This window comes from Pristiophorus japonicus, chromosome 10 (assembly GCF_044704955.1).
Source record: "Pristiophorus japonicus isolate sPriJap1 chromosome 10, sPriJap1.hap1, whole genome shotgun sequence".
In the NCBI taxonomy this organism is placed as follows: Eukaryota; Metazoa; Chordata; class Chondrichthyes; family Pristiophoridae; genus Pristiophorus; species Pristiophorus japonicus.
In genome coordinates, this window is record NC_091986.1 from 35859855 (window position 1) to 35877005 (window position 17151).

The 17151-nt window shown below is 47.8% G+C and overlaps 1 protein-coding gene across 1 annotated transcript; it reads left to right on the forward strand.

Annotated features, from left to right (window-relative positions):
* The first annotated feature begins 13745 nt into the window (after positions 1–13745).
* Positions 13746–14549, forward strand: LOC139274584 (putative nuclease HARBI1). Its single transcript, XM_070891266.1, has one exon. It carries the CDS (start codon positions 13746–13748, stop codon positions 14547–14549), a length of 804 nt encoding a protein of 267 aa, XP_070747367.1.
* Positions 14550–17151: the final 2602 nt, after the last annotated feature.

Genomic DNA, 17151 nt, shown 5'->3' on the forward strand with positions numbered 1-17151 from the left:
GCCATATTCTATTCCCTGCAGTATTTACCATTATATCTGCTCTGTCCAACAAAAGGTCATCCAGTCTAATCCCAATTACCAGCTCCAGGTCCGTAACCCTGCAGATTACGGCACTTTAAGTGCCCATCCAACCATCCCTTAAAAGTGGTGAGGGTTTCTGCATCCACCATTCTTCCAGGTAACGAGTTCCAAATCCCCACAATCCTCTACGTAAAGAAGTCCCCCATCAAATCCCCTCTAAACCTTCCACCAACCACCTTAAAACAATGCCCCCTCGTAATAGACCCCTCCACCAATGGAAATAGACCCTTACTATCCACTATGTCCAGGCCCTTCAATATTTCGTACACCTCAATGAGGTGTCCTCTCAACCTCCTCTGTTCCAATGAGAACAAACCCAGCCTATCCAATCTGTCCTCATAACTAAGATTCTCCATTCCAGGCAGCATCCTAGTAAAACTGCTCTGCACTCTCTCTAGTGCAATCACGTCCTTCCTATAATATGGCGACCAGAACTGCACGCAATACTCCAGCTGTGGCCGAACCAAAGTATTATACAATTTAAGCATAACCTCCCTGCTCTTATATTCTGTGCTTCGGCCAATAAAGGCAAGCATTCCGTATGCCTTCTTAACCACCTTATCCATCTGGTCTGCTATTTTCAGGGATCTGTGGACAAGCACTCCAAGGTCCCTTTGTTTATCTACACTATTAACTGGCCTACTGCTTAATGTGTATACCCTTTCCTTATTAGCCCTCCCAAAGTGCATCACCTCACACTTCTCTGAATTAAGTTCCATTTGCCACTGCTCTGCCCACCTGACCAGTACATAAGAACATAAGAACTTAAGAACTTAAGAATTAGGAACAGGAGTGGGCCATCTAGCCCCTCGAGCCTGCTCCGCCATTCAACAAGATCATGGCTGATCTGGCCGTGGACTCAGCTCCACTTACCCGCCCGCTCCCCATAACCCTTAATTCCCTTATTGGTTAAAAATCTATCTATCCGTGACTTGAATACATTCAATGAGCTAGCCTCAACTGCTTCCTTGGACAGAGAAATTCACAGATTCACAACCCTCTGGGAGAAGAAATTCCTTCTCAAATCAGTTTTAAATTGGCTCCCCCGTATTTTGAGGCTGTGCCCCCTAGTTCTAGTCTCCCAGTGAAAACAACCTCTCTGCCTCTATCTTGTCTATCCCTTTCATTATTTTAAATGTTTCTATAAAATCACTCCTCATCCTTCTGAACGCCAACGAGTAAAGACTCAGTCTACTCAATCTATCATCATAAGGTAACCCCCTCATCTCCGGAATCAGCCTAGTGAATCATCACTATACCCCCTCCAAAGCTAGTATATCCTTCCTTAAGTAAGGTGACCAAAACTGCACGCAGTACTCCAGGTGCGGCCTCACCAATACCCTGTACAGTTGCAGCAGGACCTCCCTACTTTTGTACTCCATCCCTCTCGCAATGAAGGCCAACATTCCATTCGCCTTCCTGATTACCTGCTGCACCTGCAAACTAACTTTTTGGGATTCATGCACAAGAACCCCCAGGTCCCTCTGCACCGCAGCATGTTGTAATTCTCCCCATTCAAATAATATTCCCTTTTACTGTTTTTTTTTCCCACGGTGAATGACCTCACATTTTCTGACATTGTATTCCATCTGCCAAACCTTAGCCCATTTGCTTAACCTATCTAAATCTCTCTGTGTCCTCTACACAACCCGCTTTCCCACTAATCTTTGTGTCATCTGCCAATTTTGTTACACTACACTCTGTTTCCTCTTCCAGGTCATCTATGTATATTGTAAACAGTTGTGGTCCCAGCACCGATCCCTGTGGCACACCACTAACCACTGATTTCCAACCCGAAAAGGACCCATTTATCCCGACTCTCTGCTTTCTGTTACCCAGCCAATTCTCTATCCATGCTAATACATTTCCTCTGACTCCGCGTACCTTTATCTTCTGCAGTAACCTTTTGTGTGGCACCTAATCGAATGCCTTTTGGAAATCTAAATACACCACATCCATTGGTACACCTCTATCCAGCATGCTCGTTATATCCTCAAAGAATTCCAGTAAATTAGTTAAACATAATTTCCTCTTCATGAATCCATGTTGCATCTGCTTGATTGCACTATTCCTATCTAGATGTCCCGCTATTTATTCCTTAATGATAGCTTCAAGCATTTTCCCCACTACAGATGTTAAACTAACCGGCCTATAGTTACCTGCCTTTTATCTGCCCCCTTTTTTAAACAGAGGTGTTACATTAGCTGTTTTCCATTCCTATGGTACCTCCCCAGAGTCCAGAGAATTTTGGTAGATTATAACGAATGCATCAGCTATAACTTCCGCCATCTCTTTTAATACCCTGAGATGCATTTCATCAGGACCAGGGGACTTGTCTACCTTGAATCCCATTAGCCTGATTAGATTGATACCCTCCTGCAGCCCATGATTTTCCTCTTCATTATCAACCACACAGCCAATTTTAGTGTCATCTGCAAACTTCTTAATCATACTCCCTATATTCAAATCTAAATTGTTGATGTATACCACAAAATGCAAGGATCCCAGTACTGAGCCCTGCGGAACCCCACTGGAAACATCCTTCCAGTCACAAAAACATCCATCAATCATTACCCTTTGTTTCCTTCCTCCAAGCCAATTTTGGATCCAACTTAACACTTTGCCCTGTTTCCCATGGGCTGTAACCTTCATGACCAGTCTACCATGTGGGACCTTATCAAAAGCCTTGCTAAAGTCCATATATACTACATCGTATGCACTACGCTCATCGACCCTCTTGGTTACCTCCTCAAAAAATTCAATCAGGTTAGTCAGACACGATCTTCCCTTAACAAATCTGTGCTACTGTCCCTAATTAATCCTTGCCTTTCCAAATGCAGATTTATCCTGTCTTTCAGGATTTTTTCCAATAATTTTCCCACCATTGAGGTTAGGCTGACAGGCCTGTAATTACTCGGTCTATCCATTTCTCCCTTCTTAAACAAGGGTACTACATTAGCATTCCTCCAATCCTCCGGCACCATGCCCAGATCCAAAGAGGACTGGAAAATGATGGACAAGGCCTCTGCTATTTCCTCTTCTACTTTGCTCAACAGCCTGGGATGCATTTCATCCAAGCCTGGGAACTTATCTATTTTCAAAGCTACTAAACCCCTCTCTCATTATATTTATTTCATTCAGAATATCACACTCTTCCTCGATAGCAGTATCTGCATTGTCCCTTTCCTTTGTGGAAACGGATGCAAAGTATTCGTTAAGAACCCTCACAAAATCTTCCACCTCCACACAAAGATTACCCTCATGGTCTCTAATAGGCCCTACCCTTTCTTTAATTACTCTCTTACTCTTAATATATTTATAGAACATCTTAGGGTTTTCCTTAATTTTAACGGCCAAGAATTTCTCATGCTCTCTCTTAGCATTCCCAATATCCTTTTTAATTTTGCCTCTTAACTTTCTATATTCCTCTAAAGATTGTATAGTATTTAGCCATTGATATATGACATAAGCCTCCCTTTTTTCCTTAATCCTCCCCTGTAAGCCCCTAGATATCCAGGGGGCTCTAGAATTATTTTTCCCAACCTTTTTCTTTAAGGGCATATGTTTGGCCTGTGCCTTCTGATCTCCTCCTTAAATGCTTCCCAATGTTCTGACACTGATTTACCCACAAGTAGCTGTTTCCAGTCCATTATGGCCAAATCACTCCTTAACTTAGTAAAATTGGCTTTTTCCCAATTCGGAACATTTATTTCAGGCCTATTCTTGTCCTTATCCATAACCAATTTGAATCTGACTGAATTATGGTCACTGGCACCCAAGTGCTCTCCCACTAATACCCTTTCAACCTGCCCAGCTTCATTCCCTAAAACTAAATCCAAAACCGCCCCCTCTCGTGTTGGTCTTGCTACATACTGACAAAAAATGCTCTCTTGAATGCATTTCAAGAATTCCGCACCCTCTATACCCTTCACACTAAATTTGCCCAATCAATATTTGGATAGTTAAACTCCCCTACTATTATTACCCTATGGTTTTTGGATCATATATGTCTTTGTGCCAGTAATGCTGAGTCTCTGGGGTCAAATTTCCATTGGCTTCCTTCTGCAAGCAGAATTATGGTAGAGCAGGGCTTCAGACTCTCTGACTTTCAGACCATAACCTCGGCCCATATTTTTTGGAAGCGCTTATTATGGCTCTCCATGATCACATGACCTGATTGGAATGTTTGGAGGATAAGACACACCCAGCAGTTTCTCTGAAATGTGTCATTAGAACTGCACAACCCAAGTTCTGAGTGACTTTACAAAGTGTAATTCAAACCATTCTGACTGCCAACTCCAGACAGGATAGAGCTAACCCATCCCAGCCCAAGTTCCTTCCCCATCCCAGCCCAAGTTCCTGACCTCCACCCACCCTCTGCCCCCCCCTCCAGCCCAAGTTCCTGCCCCCTCCCAGCCCAAGTTCCTGCCCACCCCAGCCCAAGTTCCTGCCCCCTAGCTCAAGTTCCTGCCCCATCCCAGCCACAGTTCCTGAACTTACCCGCCCTCTCCCCGCGCACCAAAGATGGGGCATTGTGTGTGGATCACAGATTGTTAACAGGTTTATTGGATATGAGGTGAATAGTGACAGTGTCGTGATGTCCGGATTTCATCCACTCCAATGATGTCCCTTATCACAAATGCACCGAGCTTTCTGAGAAATTGGGTGTGGGAGGAAAGTAGAGGGGGGGGCGGAGGGGTTGGATGAACCTGATCCATCTTCCCTGAGTTTCCTCTCTCCCCTCTGATTCCCCCCTGATCCAGTCTCCCTCGCACTCCTCCAGTCCCTCGCACTCCTCCAGTCCCTACCCCGACCGCTCTCCCCTGACCACTCTCACCCCAAGTTTACTAATCTTCAGAAAAATGCAGACCATGAACTAAAAATTGATTGATACAAGCTTTGGAATTAAACTGGACAATTAAGGACATCCTGTGGTCAGGCATCAAAACTGAGTTCATGCATAACAACAATGGCGTTGTTATGTGAGACCCTGAACTTAATTGACCAGGGTGGGGAAAACCGCCACTGGAGATATCAAGTCAGTAACAACAAAGGACCTCGACGAAGTGCAAATTTTTGGGCTAACAGCATTCAACATAAGGAAATATCTTTTGCATTATCAACTCCACGTGCAAATTAGGAGCCATTCAACCTCATCACCAACCAGTTAAACAGATTGATAATCGAATTTCGTCACAGCGAGAAACTTATTCAAAACCTAGATACAAATACACAGACATGCAAGCAGAGAACACAAGAAGCAACAGCAAGCAGAAGCAGGAGGAGGCAGGAGGAGGCAGGAGGAAGAGACAGAAGGAAGGAAAGAAACAGAAGCTGCAGTTAATGGCCAGAAAAAGAACCACAAACCTACAATAGCTACAGCCAGGAATGGTGATTGTATGTCTAAAGTCAAATTTCTCTCTGCAGTCTAGTCCTGTAGTTTTTAGTTGTTTTTTGTTGCATTATAAAATGAACACTGGGTTAAGCCTAAAATTTTGTGCCACGTGTTGTCCTTTCCCACTATGAATCAGAGTAGAGTGAACAAAGCAAACACCCTATACTCTTCCCCTCTCCCTCACTCTCTCTTCCCCTCTCCCCCACTCTCTCTCTCTCTCTTCCCATCTTCTCCACTCTCTCTTCCCCTCTCCCCCACTCTCTCTCTCTCTTCCCATCTTCCCCACTCTCTCTCTCTCTCTCTCTCTCTGTTCCCCTCTCCCCCACTCTCTCTCTCTGTTCCCCTCTCCCCCACTCTCTCTCTTCCCCTCTCCCCCACTCTCTCTCTTCCCCTCTCCCCCACTCTCTCTCTCTCTCTCTCTCTTCCCCTCTCCCCCTCTCCCCCACACTCTCTCTCTCTCTCTCTTCCCCTCTCCCCATTCTCTCTTCCCCTCTCCCCCGCTCTCTCTTCCCCTCTCCCCCACTCTCTCTCTCTCTCTCTCTCTCCCCCTCTCCCCCACTCTCTCTCTCTTCCCCTCTCCCCCATTCTCTCTTTCCCTCTCCCCCACTCTCTCTTCTCCTCTCCCCCACTCTATCTCTCTCTCTCTCTCTTTCCCTCTCCCCCTCTCTCTCTTCCCCTCTCCCCCTCTCCCCCACTCTCTCGCTCTCTCTCTCTTTCTCTCTCTCTCTTCCCCTCTCTCTCTCTTACCCACACTCACTCGCTCTCTCTCTTTCTCTCTCTCCCCCTCTCTCTCTCTTTCTCTTTCCCTCTCTCTCTTCTCTCTCTTCCCTCTCTTCCCTCTCTTCCCCTCTTCCCCTCTCTTCCCCTCTCTTCCCCTCTCTTCCCCTCTCTTCTCCTCTCTTCCCTCTCTTCCCTTCTCTTCCCCTTTCTTCTCTCTCTTACCCTCTCTTCTCTCTCTTACCCTTTCTTCTCTCTCTTACCCTCTCTTCTCTTTCTTCCCCTCTCTTCCCTCTCTCTTCCCCTCTCTTCCCTCTCTCTTCCAATCTCTTCCCCTCTCTCTCTCTCTCTTCCCCACTGTGATATATTCTTACGACATCACTAAAAAACACACTTTGTAAGATGGCTCCAATACATCATGTGACTTTTATTATATTTACATTAGTTGTTGCATTACCACAGTAGTCCACTAGGTGGAGCTCTATATTACACTTTTCCCTCCTTAATGAAGAAGTAATCATAACAAAATAATAATCATACATAACTTGCTTGGTTATGTACATCAAAAGGTATGGACTTGTTCTGCCATATTTACAAATTAAATTTAACCACTTGTTTTCTGTTTTGAAGAGGATAGCTTCACTCTTGATCAGAACTTTCCAACCTTGATGTCGAACTTAGACTCATTCTAAGTTGAGCCTGAGGAGAATTTTTCTCCAAAGACAACCCTTGATCTACATTTTAACTCTTTACAACTTCAGCCTGTTTGTCTGCCTGACTCGGACTCAGACATAAATTCTGATTTTCTCTTGGACTTGTTTCTATACATCTAATGTAGGATTTTCTCCTGGTACTCTACTTGTAACAAGTGAAGAGATCGCAAAGCCTCTGTTTAAAGAATGGACTCAGTCGAGAATATTTCATGGACTTTGTGGGATTTTTCTGAGGGTATTTTTCCCTGTGATGGGATCACCCTGTGCAGAAAAACCACATGGCAGTTGGCTGTGACAAAAGAACTGTCAGTCATCCAGAATGTACGGGTTCGCCCGCCAGTCCTAGCTAAAGGAAGGGGGCCATATGCAAAAGCACTTCTCACCTCCATCTCAGAAGAGAAGCAGAACAATGAACCCATTAGCCTGGCCAATCAAAGAGGAGCCAGTTTCCTGTTTGTTTTTTCCCAACATTAAGATCGAGATATATCCCAGACTCAGGGCCATTAGTCCAATACACATGGGTCTGATGGCCCATCAATGACTAAGCACCGGAGTGTTTAGAAACAAAAGGGTTTTAAAGATTGGCGGGAAAGATAGGGGTAGCAAGACTCCTATAAAGATAGACTCTTTTCTACCATTTCACTACCCTCTTGCCCTCAATGTAAAAAGAAGAAGTACCAGAGGCGGAAGCCGCAAATCTGAAAGAAGCCGCTGAAACAGAGAACTACATACCCCTCACAGGGTACGGCCTCCAGGCAGTGACTTCTCACAGCTGAGCTGAGCGATCGAGACCGACTGTGTGTGGGGAGCGCAAGGTCACGAATGTCCCAAGCAGGTCACCAGATATCCCAAGTGTGGTGTATGTAGCACACAAATCACTGACTCCACACGGTCTGGTGTAAATCTAACTGCTGTGACCTTCGTCCTTTATTGTTCAGCTCCAGAGTGCCTCTCAGGTGTGGTGGTCAGCCTTTTATAGTGCCTGTTCGAGGTACTTCCAGGTTTCTCACCACAGCGCCCTCTGTGGTGTGGCATAGTGCTTACATTACATTTAAGGTACCAGGACGATACACACATCATTACATAACATCACCTTTCCCCCCCCCCGCCCCCACCAGGACGCAGGACAATGATACACACATCATTACATAACATCACACTTGTCCAACGGAAGGCAGGTAGGCATGGACATCACGTTAGTGTGGTACATATTATCTGGTACATTAACTAGTTATTGACTGGTAACGGATCCTTGATTTCTTTGTTAGCCCTTATCATTAATTGTACTTAATCCATTATTTTATACAAATACAGTGGCCATTCAGCATTAAAAAATTAATTCTTATTATAAATTCGCCATCTCACATTAACATAGCTCATTTTAGACTTGCTCTGCCTTACGGAAGTCCTTTGTGGGGACCACCTCTTGGTAAGGCCCTTTTAAGACTCCCGGGTGCATTTCCTTTTTAAGGCGCCATCTTTGATGCAGGAGGATTCCACAAGGCTTTTCCTTGGGTGCCACCATCTTTGATGCTCTGCTGCTCTGAACACGATGCCGCCGCCATCTTCTTCTCCGCCGCTCCAGATGCCCTCTGCCGTCGCAGCCTCCGCTCTCCTCCGCTGCCACCTGACTTGCTGCCTGTCCTGCGGCAGTCGTGGCCTCTCCAGCGGCCTCCACCGCGGCCTCCGTAGCGGCCTCCCATGCGGCCGCCGTAGCCGCCGACCTCCAGCTGCTGCCGCCGCCCGATGCTAACAGCTCCTCGGCGGGGCTCTTCCAAACCGCCGGCCATCCTGGATCCCTCGCACCCCGCCGGCTCACCCCCCCCCCCACTAGGCCCCTCCGTGCAGGGCTGCTTGCCTGTGGGGGCTGAGGCTGCAGGATCTCTGTGGCTTGAGGTCCGGGGCTGGGGCTTGCTCTGCTTACCTGTGGGTGGATTGAGGCTGCAGCTCCACCTTGGTCGGCGCTGCTCTCTGGGGACCCGGGGCACGGCAGCACCCCGGGGAGCAGCAGCCTGTGGAGTGATAATGTCTTCCCAGCTCCCACGGACCGTCCCCATCTACCTCCGGCCGAGGAGTGTCGGCCCATCGCCTGCAACGATCCACAAAGGTAAACCATGCGTCTCGTCCCCGTGGGATACCTGCACCATCGCTCTGCCAAAAACAGGTATTAGTTCCCTGGTGTAGGTACGCAGTTTCGTCGTGACCGGGACCAGCTTGGGTCGTGCAGCTGGGTTAATCCACAGTTTATTAAAAGTTCTCCGACTCATCAACGACGGACCCGAGCCCGTGTCCACTTCCATACTCACTGGGACTCCGTTGATTTTTACTTCCCTTATCACTGGGGGCGAATCGTCAGTACATGTGTGCAGTCCCAACACCTCTTCTTCTTCTATCTGCTCCTCGCTGAACAGTAGATTATCCCCCATCTCCTCAGCCACATGGTGAGTCCGATTTCTTTTACACATACGCTGAAGGTGGCCTTTAACGTGGCAGGTATTGCACGTATACTCCGCAAACCTGCACCAGTGAGCCCCATGGCTTCCTCCACAACGCCAGCATGGTGCTGCTTGATTGGCCCATCTGCGGACTATGAGTTGCAGGATCCCAAGGTCCGTGCTCTCTGCCCCGGGCAGAGCCACGTTCTGCAGTTTTGTCCGTGGTTCGAGACTGTGTGGATTATTTGCTTGGTGCTGCAAGTCGAGGTTATATATGCCCGGCTGATGGTGATGGCCTTTGTCAGAGTGACTGTGGGTTCCGTGGCCAGCAGCTTGTGAAGGAGGCCCTCGTGGCCAATCCCCATAACGAAAACGTCCTGTAATGCCTCGTCAAGGTGTGCGCCAAAATCACACGGCGCTGCGAGTCTCCTGAGTTCCGCAGCATATTTGGTGACATCCTGGCCCTCGGGTCTGCAGTGATGGTAAAATTTGTACGTTTTACAATTTGTACTGTGAGCTTTGCTGCACCAGAACCTTGGTATGTTTCACGTTTCTGCTTGTGAACTGTGTAAATTCTTCTGAACAAAATTGCGGCATATTATCAGACACATTATCTTCTGGGAGACCATATGAAGAAAACATTCTTTGCAAATTGTCTAGTGTTTTACTTGTTGTCATTTTCTGCATCTGAAACACCTCTACCCACTTCGAATGGCTATCAATCACAATGAACAATTGCTGTCCATCTAGCTCAGAAAAAGCTACATGTAACTTTTGCCACACCCTGGGAGGCATTTACATGGCTATAATGGTACTAGTGGTGGTTTCTTGCTTACTGATTGATGTCCCCGTTTTCTTGCAGAAGAAACACTCTGGGGCCGAAATTGCCCTGCACCTGAAACTGGATGGTCACACCACCTTTGGCCGTCCGTTACCACCAATATGATTGCGGTGGTAATAAGATCGAAATTGCCCTTTTTTGGGTCATAATCGGAGCGGAATCTTAATTCCTGGTGGTAATGGCTGTTTTCAGTGGTGTGGTTGCAGTGTGCTGTTTGCACTGAGAAATTCCCCTCCGATCCAATTGATGCAAAACCATCATGCTTACAATGCAGCTGCTCCCTGGCCTTCTTAAAGGGCAGGTTTTGCAGCTGTGTCTTCAGTTCGTCGTGACCTTTCTTTGCACAGGCTGGCCGCTGACCTGGAAGCTCAGAATGCTCTCATGCACTCTGAGCAACAGAGCACGGAGCCTCTGATGGCTTCCAGATGTCATGCAGTGTCAACTGGAGGCTAAGCGATATTTGACTGCTGCCATTGCGGCTGTGTCCACGATGGTCCACCGGGGGCCTAAGGGTTCCACCACACCCGCCAACCTGTTCTCCAGTAGCTTGGTGGGGGAGATGGGGTGCTGCCCCGGGGGAGTGGCGCTGGTTCCTCGGACCAGGATACTGATATTGCCTCTCCGGTTCACATCAGCCCTGAGCCAAGACCTGCCACGCCACAATTGCTGCCAACCATGGCTTCGCCCCAGCCACTTCCGACCGAAGGCGCACAGGAGGATGCGGCCCAGTCTTCAGCCAGCCCTTCTAGGGCCAGAGCTGGTTGAGGGCATTCAAGAACGACATCTGTAGCTTCCTCTACAGACACACAGCAGCCTTTTCAAAGCCATGAGGCAACCACAGGGGAGACACTGCGGCATAGTGTAAGGATAGGTCTGCATAAGAGGGGTAATAAGGAGTTGGAAAATGGATGATGTGAGTGTTTGGAGACCCATTATTTAGGTTTCACAAATCTTTATTTATTCTTTGTAATTTGTGATCATGTCTGCCATTTCAGTGGCAAATGGAATGTTGGCCTTTATTGCAAAGGGGATGGAGTATAAAAGTAGCAAAGTCTTGCTACAACATTACAGCGTGTTGGTGAGACCACATGGGGGCCTAAATTGCTCCTTCCCTTAAGGCCTGTTACCGCTGGAAATTGGTGGCCATGCTGCGGAGTGGAATGGATGCTGATTTTTCATGGAATGGCCGCTATTTTGAAAATGTAACCCGCCGGTGACCTGCTCTACTCACTACTGCTCCACTGCTGCCGATCCATCCTAAGTGCCTCATCAGAGCGCCCACCACCACTGATGTCCCCCCCCCCCCCCGCCGATCGCGAAATTCAGCCAAGAAAATTTTGCTCCTGCAGCTTGGTGCCACCAGCAGCTTTTTCTGCTGGTGCACTGCGCTTGGAGCACTTGCAAAATGGCGGTGCAGCTGCCATTAAAGGGGAGGGCCTACTGCCGCGGTCACAATCTTATTTAAGTGAAGGGGAGCGACGCGGTGACACACCAGTGTCATGACATCATCAGCGCTATGCTGATGAGTAACAGCGGCGGACGCTCCGCCCGCCCCCCCCACTTCCGTCCCTCTCGTGTGTGAACTTCCATTCACTGCTGCACACCGGCCCCTATTATGACCGACTTCAGGTCCGCTGGAAACAAAAAGCCAAAGTGCGGAACTTCGCGCAAGAGGCCACCACATCTACCGTGGCGGAGAAAACAGACGAAACAAGGTAGGTGCGCCGTGTTTTCGGCGGGGGTCAATTTCGGCCTCTAGAATATTGCATATAGTTTTGGTCTCCTTATTTAAAGAGGAATATATTTGCATTGGAGGCAGTTCAAAGAAGGTTCACCAAGTTGATTCCTGAGATGAAGGAATTGTCTTACAAAGAAAGGTTGAGCAGGTTGGGCCTATACTCATTGGAGTTTAGAGGAATGAGAGGTGATTTCATTGAAACATACAAGATTCTGAGTGGGCTTGACAAGGTAGATGCTGAGAAGATGTTTCCTCTTGTGGAGGAATCTAGAACTAGGGAGCATAGTTTCAGAATAAGGGGTCTGCTATTTAAACCGATGAGGAGGAATTTCTTCACTCTGAGGGTCGTGAATCTTTGGAATTCTCCATCCAGAGAGCTGTGGAGGCTGGGTCATTGAATATATTTAAGGTGGAAATGGACAGATGTTTGAACGAAACGGGTGTCAAGGGTTATGGGGACCGGGCAGGAAAGTGGAGTTGAGGCCAAGACCAGATCAGCCATGATCTTATTGAATGGCGGAGCAGGCTCGAGGTGCCAGATGGCCTGCTCCTGTTCCTATTTCTTATGTTCTTGTGTTCTCTCCATAGATGCTGCTTGACCCGCTGAGATTTCCAGTATTTTATTTCAGATTGCAGTATCCGCAGAATTTTGCTTTTGTGCTTCCGACTGTCTGTTTGTTTCCCTGACCATCAGCTCTGTAGCCCGGGGCTGGAAGCCTGACTCGGGTCCCAGCCTCCTGTGGGCTTTGTCGCAATGTAAGTGAGTTCACTGGGTTGTGGAGATGGTAGTAAAAATATTTTGACTGCCCACCTCTTGGTTCTGCTGTCTGCAGCTTGGTGATCAATCACAATGCCGACACTATCCCCTGGGCTCTGAAAGTTGCAGTCACTATTCAGATGAGAACGTATTTCTTGCTCTTGCATATTTATATTGATGGAGTTCAAGAGATCTTGGGGCCGAAATTCAGCCTCCCGAAAAGACCTCTTACCGCCGGAAATCGAGAGGCCATCGATTTGCAATCCAATGGCCGCCACCAGCGAAATTCTCCTCGGACATTTCTGCAACGGTGTTGACTTCCGCCCCAACATCCGCCACAGTCTTGTGGACGTTGCCTTAAAGACGTCATCAGAGCGTGCACCGCTGCCTCTCCGCCCCGGAAGCTAAATTAATTATAAAAAATCAGCCTGCCGCCTGACGGTGGCCCGACAGCTTTTTGTGTCAGTGCACGGTGCCGGCCGGCTCAAGACCGCGAGCGGAGGTGAAAGGAGTGTTGCGTGAATCATCATTTTTTCCTGTCAAAACTTTTTCGGACTTCTGAAATCTTTCTTAGTCGCCCTTTTCAGATCGGCATTGAATACTATTGGCCCGGGGGCCTCAATCTGTACTCCACAGGGGCCTCATAGTGAAGGTTGAGCCTGCCAATGCAATGGGCTCAAAGCACATTGTGCGTGGCAGGGAGGCACGCAGGAGAAGGCGACGCTGACAGCAACGGCTCCCAAGGCAGCGGGCAAGGGAGGCAGCTGCCCAACATAGAGAAGGGCCTGGAAATGGTGACAGACCTCAAGGCAGAGAGGTTGGCCAGGAAGAAGCTGGCGTGAGGCGGTGGGTCAGGTATGCTGACCCCCGCACCAGATAATGGGCGAGATCCAAAGAAGGCAGGAATAAGACGATATAGATGCTTGCCAGCGGCAGCCTGCAGATTCTGAGGAGCATGCAGAGGATGAGAGAGAAGGCAATCAGCCAGCTCCCATAGGAGGGGCCCAGCATAGAGTTGGGGGAAGAAAGCCCAATCGTGCAAGGGTCTACAGGCACCAGTTTTCCTTCATGGAGATCATAGATAACCAATGTCTTCGCAGGCACCGATTCAGGAAGAACATCCTCAGGGAGCTGTGCAATCTCCTGCGCCCAGATCTGCAGCCTCAGGCAAGGCTGAGGACAGCTCTGAATGTGGAAACCAAGGTGACCATTGCACAAAACCTTTTATGCAACTGGCTCTTTCCAATCTGCAACTGTAGACATCTCCAACATTTCTCAGTTCTTTGCCATCGCTCCATCCGTCAAGTGACAGATGCTCTCTACAAGAAAAGGCTGGAATATATTTCTTTCCCGATGAGCAGGGAGAAGAAGATGGAGCAGCAGGCCGGATTTGTGCTGATTGCGGGGTTCCCCAGGGTGCAGGGTGTCATCGACTGCACACACCTCGCACTGATGGCGCCACAAACCCATACGGAGATGTTCATGAACCGAAAGGGATTCCACTCCCTCAACGTGCAGCTGCTGTGCGACCACCAGCACAAGATCATGACAGTGGATGCCCGGTATCCAGGCAGCAGCCACGATATCTTCATCCTGCACCAGAGCAGTGTGCCCGCCGTGTTCTCAGGCCCAAACCAAGATTGTGGCTGGCTGCTTGGTGACGAAGGATATCCACTGTGCACTTGGCTGCTCACTCCCCTTCGCAACCCCAGGACTGCTGCGCATAATGTCGACAACGACTCTCATTCAGGCACCAGGTACATAATTGAGCACTGCATCGGGATCTTTCAGCAGAAGTTTCGGTGCCTGGACCACTCTGGTGGAGTGTTGCAGTACTTGCCTGAGCAGGGCTCCTTATTTGTGGTCGTCTGATGCAGGCTTCACAACCTGGCAATCATGAGGGGCCAGCCGCTGGAGGTCGATCCAGCAGTAGAACCTCAGGAGGAGGTGCAGGAGGAGGAAACATAGAAACAGAGAAAATAGATGCAGGAGTAGGCCATCCGGCCCTTCGAGCCTGCACCACCTTTCAATAAGATCATGGCTGATCATTCCTTCAGTACCTTGTTCCTGCTTTCTCTCCATATCCCTTGATCCCTTTAGCTGCAAGGGCCATATCTAACTCCCTCTTGAATATATCCAATGAACTGGCATCAACAACTCTCTACGGTAGGGAATTCCACAGGTTAACAACTCTGAGTGAAGAAGTTCCTCCTCAACTCAGTCTTAAATGGCTTACCCCTTATCCTATGACTATGTCCTCTTGTTCTGGAATTCTCCAACATCGGGAACATTCTTGCTGCATCTAACCTGTCCAGTCCCGTCAGAATTGTATATGTTTCTATGAGATCTCCTCTCATCCTTCTAAACTCCAGTGAATAAAGGCCCAGTTGATCCAGTCTCTCCTCATATGTCAGTCCTGCCATCACAGGAATCAGTCTGGTGAATCTTCGCTGCACTCTCTCAATAGCAAGAACATCCTTCCTCAGATTAGGAGAGCAAAACTGAACACAATATTCCAGGTGGGGCCTCACCAAGGCCCTGTACAACTGCAGTAAGACTTCCCTGCTCCTATACTCAAATCACCTTGTTATGAAGGCCAACAGACCTTCACCGCCTGCTGTACCTGCAAGCCAACCCTCAATGACTGATGAATCATGACACCCAAGTTCTTGCTGCACCTCCCCTTTTCCTAATCTGCCGCCATTTCAGATAATATTCTGCCTTCGTGTTTTTGCCCCCAAAATGGATAACCTCACATTTATCCACATTATACTGCATCTGCCATGTATTTGCCCACTCGCCTAACCTGTCCAAATCACCCTGCAGCCTCTTAGCGTCCTCCACACAGCTCACACCGCCACCCAGTTTAGTGTCATTTGCAAACTTGGAGATATTACACTCAATTCCATCATCCAAATCATTAATATATATTGTAAAGAGCTGGGGTTCCAGCACTGAGCCCTGCTGCACTCCACTAGTCACTGCCTGCCATTCTGAAAAGGACCCGTTAATCCCGACTCTCTGCTTCCTGTCTGCCAACCAGTTCTCTATCCACGTCAGTACATTACACCCAATACCATGTGCTTTGATTTTGCACACCAATCTCTTGTGTGGGATCTTATCAAAAGCCTTTTGAAAGTCCAAATACACCACATCCACTGGTTCTCCCCTGTCTACTCTACTAGTTACATCCTCAAAAAATTCCAGAAGATTTGTCAAGCATGATTTCCCTTTCATAAATCCATGCTGACTTGGACCAATCCTATCACTGCTTTCCAAATGTGCTGCTATTTCATCCTTAATGATTGATTCCAACATTTTCCCCACTACTGATGTCAGGCTAACTGGTCGATAATTACCCGTTTTCTCTTTCCCTCCCTTTTTAACAAATGGTGTTACATTAGCAACCCTCCAGTCCATAGGACAGATCCAGAGTCGATAGACTGTTGGAAAATTATCACCACAATGCATCCACTATTTCTACGGCCACTTCCTTAAGTACTCTGGGATGTAGACTATCAGGCCCTGGGTGGGGATTTATCGGCCTTCAATCCCGTCAATTTCCCTAACACAATTTCCCGCTTAATAAAGATATCCTTCAGTTCCTCCTTCTCACTAGACCTTCAGACCCCTAGTACATCGGGAAGGTTATTTGTATCTTCTTTTATGAAGACAGAACTAAAGTATTTGTTCAATTGGTCTACCATTTCTTTGTTCCCCATTATAAATTCAGCCAAATCCGACTGCAAGGCACCAACATTTGTCTTCACTAATCTTTTTCTCTTCACATATCTCTCGAAGCTTTTGCAGTCATTTTTTATGTTTCAGGCAAGCTTCCTCTCGTACCCTATTTTCCTCTTCTTAATGAAACCCTTTGTCCTCCTCTGCTGTATTCTAAATTTCTCCCAGTCCTCCGGCTTGGTACTTTTTCTGGCTAATTTGTAAGCCTCTTCCTTGGATTTAACACTATCCTTAATTTCCCTTGTTAGCCACGGTTGAGCCACCTTCCCCATTTTATTTTTACTCCAGACAGGGATGTACAATTGCTGAAGTTCATCCATGTGATCTTTAAAGGTTTGCCATTGCCTATCTACCGTCAACCCTTTAAGTATCATTTGCCAGGAGGAGGGGGAGGTGCAGGAGGAGGAGGACGAGGATGTGCGTCGCCAGCCACCCAGGAGGCGTCGTCGCCATCCCAACCCTCCAAGGGAAGTACAGACCTGTCTCATTGCTGCTCGTTTCCGATGTTAATGCCCACATCACCCTTCATCTTTGCCTTTCCATGACCATCTCAATGAGTCCTTTCAGACATCATTGCCTACAGTCAAATGATACACCTGATATACCACCTGCCCAGATATAGGAACACAAAATAAAGATTTATTACAGAATAAAGAAAGGTGGAAAAACGTACACATAATCATTTTTCGCCGTTGTGCATCTCCTTATAACCCCTCTTATGACATCCTATTCT